The sequence below is a fragment of the Protobothrops mucrosquamatus genome, unplaced genomic scaffold (genome assembly GCF_001527695.2).
Source record: "Protobothrops mucrosquamatus isolate PMUCROS unplaced genomic scaffold, P.Mucros_1.0 scaffold866, whole genome shotgun sequence".
In the NCBI taxonomy this organism is placed as follows: Eukaryota; Metazoa; Chordata; class Lepidosauria; order Squamata; family Viperidae; genus Protobothrops; species Protobothrops mucrosquamatus.
This window is the reverse complement of record NW_015387121.1, coordinates 426,456-435,333: the sequence shown is the minus strand read 5'-3', so window position 1 is coordinate 435,333 and position 8,878 is coordinate 426,456. Positions and strand designations below refer to the sequence as shown.

Here is an 8,878-nt window from a genome sequence, read left to right as displayed (position 1 = left end):
GCATCCTACATTCTTTACCCTAATTCTGATCAGGACATTATGTCATTGGATTTCAAAGAAAGGACCATAAAATGAGGGGTATTAACAGTCCTACATTCCTTATTATGCTCTTGAATATAACCATGACATAAAAATGTAGTAATGAAAACAGTACAGCTACTGGGAGAATTATTCTGAATATGTAAGTTTCTCTCAGAAATGCTTATATTCTGAAGCTGGGTATCTTTTACAAGATACAAAGTTCATTATATTATGTGTCAAACATAATTAATACTAGATAAGGAAGAACAGAAAAGATAAATTTTTAAAGAACCCGCTGGAGCTGAATCAATTCTTACTTATGGATTATAACTGAAACAATTACTGAATAAGCCTGGTTATTTGGACTGTGCAGATGTTATGCTGCACTAAGCTACCTTTTAAAATTTCTGACACAATTATTACCTGTTTCAATCTATACAGGTAGTCCTCGCTTAATGTTTGCTTCAGACACTGACCATTTGCAATTATGACAGTGAGGAAAAAGTAACTTTTTAACCTATGCCTGCATTTTTACAACCTGTGCAGCATCCCTCTTTCTTGCTCCTGTGCTGACCTTTACAGTTAGAATGCACTGTCCTGCGTAAAATTGTTAAGCACCGTCATGGTCCCAGGATTTTTCACTTAGCAACCGCTTTGCTTAACAACTGACTTCAGCAATTGCAATTGCTAAACAAGGACTATCTGTAATGTGTTTTTTCCTAGAAAAAAACAAATTGCTTTCATCTCTAGAATTATTTGAAGATAAATATTGTACATTTAAAACTCAAAGAAACAAGGAAACTTTTATGATGAAATTCCAGCTATGTTCAGAAACAGCTTAGAAAAGAAATACATGAAGATTCTCTTGCCAAATAGAATAGTTGCTCACAAAAATAAAGAATAACTCAAAACACGAATGAGATTTTTATATTGTATTAGAGGATTACTTTTCAATCAGTAGTGGATTTCTGTATTGTACTTCTTGCATTTTTTCTGCCACAAGTAACGTTTGGTACCGATCCAAATCATCTACGATTAGTAGAAGCTTTTCACTTAACCTAAAAAGAAATGTACATATATTTACATATGCATATGTTTGTGATAGAAAAGCTGCCTGAGCATTCAGAAAGTCCATCATTCTTACTTTTAAAACATAATATGCTAATCAACCAAGAACAAATTTTACAAAAGAAATATTCTGAAAGCCATGGAAAAATGTTGAAGTTTAGATGAATAACAGAGATAATGTTCAACAAATAAAAAAATGGTGAAATTTTTAAGTCAAAGTTTATCAGTGATTTTGACCTGACAGCAACATAAAATATTTGCTACTGATTTTGTGTGTGCAGGTGGGTGTCTACTGCTTTACAGATAGTCCTCGACTTACGAACCCCAATTCAATCCAAAATTTCTGTTGCTAAGTGAAACATTTGTTAAGTGAATGTTGCCTCATTTTACGATCTTTCCTGGCCCATTTGTTAAGTGAATCGCTGCAGTGGTTAAGTTAGTAGCACGGTTGTTAAGCGAATCTGGCTTCCCCGTGGATTTTACATATCGGAAGCTCACAAAAGGTGATGACATAACTCAGGGACACTGCAACCATCATAAATATGAGTCTGTTGCCAAGCGTCTGAATTGTGACCACGTGACCTTGGGAATGCTGCAGTGGTCGTTAAGTGTGAAAAATGATCCTAAGTCACTTTTTAGTGCCGTTGTAACTTTGAATGGTCACTTAACGAACTGTTGTAAGTTGAAGACTATTTGTACTTCTCAGCCTAGCCTAAGTTTTTCTATTACCTGAGAGTCTCCCATCTCTTCTACTATTATACAGATACATATGAGAGGAACTGAAGAAAGCACATAGGACAGACCTGGGCATTTTACAGCCCCTTTGGCTGTCCCTCTCTGGCCTGTGTGAGGTCAATTGGAAATTAGAAATCAAATGTAAATAAATGTGCGCCATGCATGCAATACAACAGCATTGCTTTTATTTTGAAAGCAACTGCTTTTTTTTTTTTCAATTTACGTATGTGCAGGTTTGTGTGTCCTTCATAGCCCCGGTTTCTCATTAATTGCCCCCCATCCCCCGATCTAGCATATCCCAAATATATTAACAAGGAATGAAAAATGGAAACATCATAGTAATTCATCCTGTAGGAACACTGACTTTCAGACCCCGATACAAATATTTTGCCAACTAAGACAGTATTACACCAGGTCATAAAAAGTTTAGAAAAAAATAGCAACATAAACCACATGATTAAAGAAATATTTTTTAGATATAATTGACACAGTTCCACGTGATGTGTGACCATTTGCGACATCTGCTTGTGGAAACGCTTCTCAAATGCTGAATTTGCAATATTATTTGAGTTAAGATTTAAAAAGGAAAGAAGAAATTGGGATATTTGGTTTTGGTTCTGCACTGCTGGTGTCCTCAGTCATGCTGACCTGTGCTATTCCTTGAAGGTGTTTATCAGTACCATGCTTTTCTCAATCTGACCCTGAAGAATATTCCAATTTTTGAAGGGATCTGCAGGAGAATAAAACTGCACGGACACTTTGCATGCTGTATGTAATTATCTAAGAGTCTTCATTAGGTTTGAGGAAGACATTAGAAAAGCTCTAATAAAGCACTTTAAAATGCTTCCGAACATATGAGTATTTGCCTTTCAGGAAGGGAAAGGAGGGAGGGAAAGGAAAGAGCAATTCTCCTGCATACAGGTAGAGTCACCTGTCTAGAAGCCCGGGCCACAACCTGCAAAGAATGTAATTCCTTATGACGATAAATCATTAACACTTAACATTTTGATTTCAGGGATTACAACCTGTATTTATGAGGAAATAACCCCTCAATAGCGTACATGTAAGTCATAATTTCAACTTTTTCACTTCTCTTAAAAAGAAAATACACAAATAAATTGGCAAGACAAATACACTTACTCTTTTTGCATCTCTTGATGTACCATGGGTGCAAGATGAATGAACAGTTGCATGACATTCAACAGACTGTTGCAATGATCCTTAAGTTCTATCAGCTTTTCTTTGGCAAGTAATCTAAATTCAGTGTTGTTGAATTGTAAATTCTGGTAGAGTCCAAGAACGATAGAGAAATCCTCAACACGTAACTCATGTGAATGCTGGACAAAAATATTGTTACATTTTTTTACCAGCGGCCAGTGCAGGAAACTGATATTCCGGAGAAACTGTATAAATCGCCTGGCATCATTCACTGAGAGGTTTGTTATTTCAAACAAGTCTTCTGCTTTTTCTATTAACCGCTTTTTTAAATTCCACGAGGTAACAGAAGATATGCAGTTCATTACAACTGACAAAGCCCTAAAAACATATTAAAAAAAATACGCTTATTCATTTCATCAGAAAATCTAACAATGCTTAAGAAAATGGCATTAAGTAAAAAAAGACAAGAGAGGGTGATTTTTACACAGGACATATTACAGCATTTATATTAAGTAACTACTTGAAATTGGGAGCAGACAAATGTTACACAATGAAGTTTTTGCCTTTCAGTAATGCTGTTCTTTAAAAAAAAACCCACCTAATTATTTCTCCTTGTTATGAAGACTGCAGTGCTTGCAGGCAAAACAATTGAAAGGATTCATACCCATGTAAGCAGCTAAGATTACTCCATTGCAATTAAGCTTCGCTCAACTTATTCAAAGGGGATTACTTCTGAATAGATATGTGTGGTATAAGACGGGGGCTTCAAGTCCCTATTAGGAACCGGGCCGCATAGCTGGAGGTGAGTGAAACTGTGCATGCAGTTTCTAGGGATCTAGGTTACATGATCCTCCTCCCCCCCCCCGCATCCGTGGAAAAAACGTCTTCCATGAAACTTAATGACTGTTCATAGTTAGAACAGACCCAAAAAAACTTGTCCTCAAAGTTACGACAGTTGCAACATCCCCACAGGTACATGTCTGCATTTTGCAGATACATGATCGCATTTTTGGTATTTGGCAACTGGCTCAGTTTTATGGTCAGCTGCAGCACCCCAGTGACACAACTGCGTTTTGCAAATTTTGTTGCCATTTTCTGGGAAAATACGCCCATTGGATAAGTTGGATTTGGACTTACAACCACATGATTCACTTAATGGCCATGGTATCTTGCTTAACAACTGTTGTAAATATAGTCATAAAATTGAGTTTGGTCATGTGGTGATTCTACTTACAACCAAAATTCCAGGCTCAATTGTAGTCATAATATGAGGGCTACCTGTCTTTAAAAATCCAAACTATATTGTCTCCCCAATACGGTACATTCAATTGTATATCTACAATAAGAATATTGAGAATATTCAGTAATAAACTTCCTTTCAGACTCTTTTAAGATCGATGAATTACACACCCAAAGCTACCTGTCTGTATTCATGTCAGATGTTGGGTTCATGGGAACAATGAGGGCATGCTTCCCTTATTAATTCTCTCCATTGAATCCCTGGCTGGAGTCTTTATTAAATAAAAATTACCTTGAATCCTGTATGGAATCCAATTTCTTATCTACCAAATGAGCTATTTCACCCATGAGTGGACTATGATGCAGATGTTGTTCCTGTACACACAGTGCAAATTTAGATAGCAGAGGTGGAGTCAGTCTGAGGATAACAAAGACAATACAGTTACTGTGCCAAAGGTCTACATATATGTTTACAAACTAGGACAAATTTCAGTATTTCTCCATGAGTACACTTCCTAAGGAGAAATTTGCAGCTTAGAACCTTAATCAAGTAAAGGCAGAAAAGTCTTCCAGAAAGCATTCAACAACTGCACTCCAAGCAATTGGAATTAGATGTCACCATAAATTCCAGTTCAAATATCCACCTACTTCTACTCTTTAAGAAATTGCTATTAAACTTAAGATCAGTTCAGCTCCAGCATAAATGCACCCCAAATATACCGGATCCAAAGTACAGATAGTCCTTGACTTACAACCCATTTAGTGACCGTTCAAAGTTACAACGGCACTGAAAAAAGGGACTTATGAACATTTTTCACACTTATGACTATTGCAGCATCTCCATGGTCACACGATTTACATTCAGATGCTTGGCAACTGACTCATATTTATGACGGTTGCAGTGTCCCTGAGTCATGTGATTCCCTTTAGCGACCTTCTGACAAGCAAAGTCAATGGGGAAACCAGATTCACTTAACAACCGTGTTACTAACTTAACTGCAGTGATTCACTTAACAAAAGTGGCAAGAAAAATTGTAAAATGGGGCAAAACTCTCTTAACAAATTTCTCACTTAACAATGTAAATTTTGGGCTCAATTGTGATAATAAATTGAGGACTACCTGTACGTTTCCTGCTTCAGATCTAAATATTGCAGACCTCTAGTATTTAAGGCTTTACAGTGCTTCAGATTTAATTTGGGAAAAGTACTGCAGAATGCACAGGACTATGAATAAAGCATCTGACTGCCTTATGTTCCCAATCTTTTCTATACCCCGCACCCCTAGAATGCTTCTGATATATTCTCGCATCCCTTACAAAAGTTCGAAACGAATTATGCATATACACTATAATTTTGAAACTTCTAAACCCAGGTTTTCGCACTCCCGGTTGGGAATCCCTGCCCTACAGTTTCTGCTTACTTAACTAGTCACTCACAATTGACAACCAACAACCATCAGGGCATATCCTTCACAATCTGTAGCTATTGAGGACCTCAGCTTTTTACTCCTCACAGCTGAGCACAGGGTTCCCTCAGAATGAGCAGCTGGTTCCTTCTTTGTTTCTTCCTCCCGCTGAACTTTCCAGGGAAACTTTTGCTGGCTGTCCTTGTTCACGCACTCAATTTGGACAAACTCCAATGAGTGAATATGGAATTCAGAACTGCAGCCTAAAGTTACTAATAGTTTATTTTGAATCAATAACTATACTGATGTAGTCTTATATTTATAGTTTCTACTTTTAATATAATAATCCATGCAAATTTATCTTACATCACAATTTGAGCCACCAAATTCTATGAAAGAGGCATGAGAAAGGATTAAAAATATTATTGCTTAGTGCTAATTCTGTGAGATTTATTCTAAGCATGAATTTTCAATTAATATGAAAAGGAATAAATAGATAAAATGTATACTTGCTCATTTAATCGATTCCAGCCTTCTACAACCAACTCTTCTACAAGTGAGTCATGGGCGTCAACTTCAAACCTTTAGAAGGAATAAAAAGTGAGCCAAGCAAATGTTCATAGGATATTTTAGAGTTAAAATAAATCTATATATTGAGATCTATATATTTGTTGTTATACTATATACATATGCATATGTATATGTGTGGGTGCGTGTATGTAGTGTATAGTGTGTTTGTGTATGTGTATTATATATATTTGTTCTGTAACAAATTTGTTCTATATTATTAATGGATTAATGCACAAAGTTGTACAGCGTGCTACTTCTCTCTTTTCAAATATACTTTTTAGTAACCTTTGACGATTTCTGAATTTTCCCCAACCTATGTAAAGTATCTAAATATTAATAAATTAAATTACACATAACAACCCTTAAATCCTTGTAGCAAAAATTGTTCATATTCAATGATTGATATTCTTTTATATATGCTTGAGGAACAAATGGGATTTTGGAGTTCTGTTGCATTTTACTCCAGCAGCATTTCCCCAATGCAAGAGGCAATTTTAAAAACTAATCTTAACTTTTATGTGGCAAAGGCAGGGCTCTGTACTTTGTCTTGATCACACCTCTTGTTTTGTTCCTTTGGGTTTTTGCAAAGTATATATATACAATCTTTTACAGCTGCTATAACGATTTTTATGATTGCTAGATTGAACTTTTTCAAAAAGTATGAACAGAATTCTATAAGCACACTTTAACATGAAATACATTTGCCTGAGTGTATACAACAGCAATTCATTTTTTGTTCATAAAATCATGACAAATTGCTGTAATTGCAATTCAATCTCACACTACTTACCAGAGCATACTGTATAATACATCCACTAATGATTCATTATCCATACATTCAATCTTATTTTCTGCCAAGATGCGAAGTACAAAAAACTGAGAATGACTTCTTATATAATCCATAGTTTCTGAGGGCCTAGGCCTTTTCTTTTGAACTTGCACAAGTTTCTTAATTGCACTTCTCACATGTTTTTCAGAGAGTCTGGCTCTGTTCTTTGACACAAGACTGAACACTTGGTGTTCATTTGTAAAGTTATTTAGTTGGTTCAACAAAGTGTCGCTGCTCCAAGTTCGACAGTTAAAACATCTTGTTGGAATTGGATAAAAACGTCTTAGGCAAAGCATGCTTGTCATTTGGATTGGCTTCTTCCAAGGGAACCCAGAACTTCTTTCTTCATTTCTGACTGCCACAAGTATACATTAGGAAAAAGAAATGTTATTTGCAGATATAAAACATATTGTATTTCTTTTACCATATAATATGAAGTGACTGTAGGAAGAAAAAGAATGCAAAAATATTAGTCTGCCAAGATGTTTTATTAATAAGCCCCCCAATGCTTCAAACAAGCCTTATTCAGACTAACCATAAAAACTATTGTGAGGAACCATAGTATTCACACATTTTGTTTTCCTCCTATTCTTATGCTTGTTCTGGCCTAGCAGTCAGGAGGAATTCAGGGAGTTTAGCATAATTTGGAAATTAACTATAACTTGTCATGACCTTTAACCATGCAACTATGTTCCTATGTCCCCTGCCACTCTGTTCCCTCATCTCATCCTAAAAGAAAGCCTATGATGGATTCTATTTTTTTCCATGTATTGACATAGCCCTTCCTATTGTGTAGAGTTAAGTCTGGATTTTTTTATAACAAGTATCATTATTATCATTATTGACTCAACATGTGAGGTGCTGCATCAGTTAGTCTTCCACTAACTGATGGAGGGGGGGGGGGTTGTTAAAAAATAGTATAATTCAAACATCTGCCATAAGGGGGAAAAATGAGATTAATTCAAAACCATGGTAAAACTGAAAATACAAAACACCTCATAAGAAGACCAAATATACAAAATGATACTGCAAAATAGATTTGAAAATATGGTAATTCCTTATGGAACTTTTAAAGAAAAAGAAAAAAAATAGTTATTTGAATACCCAAGGTAATAGTGAATATGCATGGTATCTAAATGATGGCTGGGTGATTTTAAAAAAACTTATAAAACCCTAGGGAAATAATGGCTTATACTTTTAATGTTACAAAGATTGGTTTAAAAAAGAATCATCTTCATTTCATGAAAACTGCATAAGAAACAATTCATTAACAGCGAGTATATTTGATATTTTTATAATAGCATTTATTATTTTCCTATTACACCAATAATTGTAAAAATATACATTTCTGGCACCGCTTCAATAACTATCTTATTGCTAAAGCTCAACTAAGTTTCTCTGAGACACTCCCTGGTTCGTCATTTATTTTTTAGAAAATAAAAAAAGTTTATTTTCAAAACGTTTGCAAAATTTTATTCTTCCAATAATCTGCAACCATAGTGAGTGCCATTTCACGAAGGCAACACAGCTCTTCTCCGAGTTGAAATTTCAACCAGGAAGCATACAACGAAAAAGACAAGAGAGCATCTGAACCCAACATCTTTCCAAACAACTGCAACGTTTTACAAAGACACGTATTTGAGATAGCCATAAAAATCCCATCATAATCTAGAAAAAGAATACGGCACTCTCTTTCTAAGCAGTTAAAAGCAAACCTTTGGCGATGGAAATTACGCAGAAGCAGGATTACGACCTGCTGAGAACGATTTCCTCGACTTTGCGTGTAACGAAGCGCATCTTATCACGGGAGCTGCTTTAGAAATCAATACCTAGTTGAATTGCACAAACAGTTG

At 35.5% G+C, this 8,878-nt stretch overlaps 1 protein-coding gene across 1 annotated transcript; it reads right to left on the bottom strand.

Annotated features, from left to right (window-relative positions):
• Positions 1–959: 959 nt before the first annotated feature.
• On the bottom strand, positions 960–7,369 carry LOC107290309 (FAST kinase domain-containing protein 1, mitochondrial-like). Its single transcript, XM_015819179.1, has 6 exons — positions 6,987–7,369; positions 6,136–6,208; positions 5,658–5,854; positions 4,514–4,639; positions 2,965–3,360; positions 960–1,079 (listed from the first exon to the last, which is right to left on the bottom strand). The coding sequence occupies exons 1-6, from the start codon at positions 7,328–7,330 to the stop codon at positions 965–967; spliced, it is 1,251 nt and encodes a 416-aa protein (XP_015674665.1). The 5' UTR covers positions 7,331–7,369; the 3' UTR covers positions 960–964.
• Positions 7,370–8,878: the final 1,509 nt, after the last annotated feature.

Excerpts from the sequence above, each read along its gene's own strand:
- LOC107290309 (XM_015819179.1), bottom strand. The coding sequence starts at position 7,330 with ATGACAAGCATGCTTTGCCTAAGACGTTTTTATCCAATTCCAACAAGA. Across the intron at positions 5,855-6,135 it reads GGAATCGATTAAATGAGCAA|TTTGTCCAAATTGAGTGCGT; the intron begins GTATACATTTTA and ends CACTCATTGGAG. Across the intron at positions 4,640-5,657 it reads ATGGTTGTTGGTTGTCAATT|ACTGACTCCACCTCTGCTAT; the intron begins GTGAGTGACTAG and ends TGTTATCCTCAG.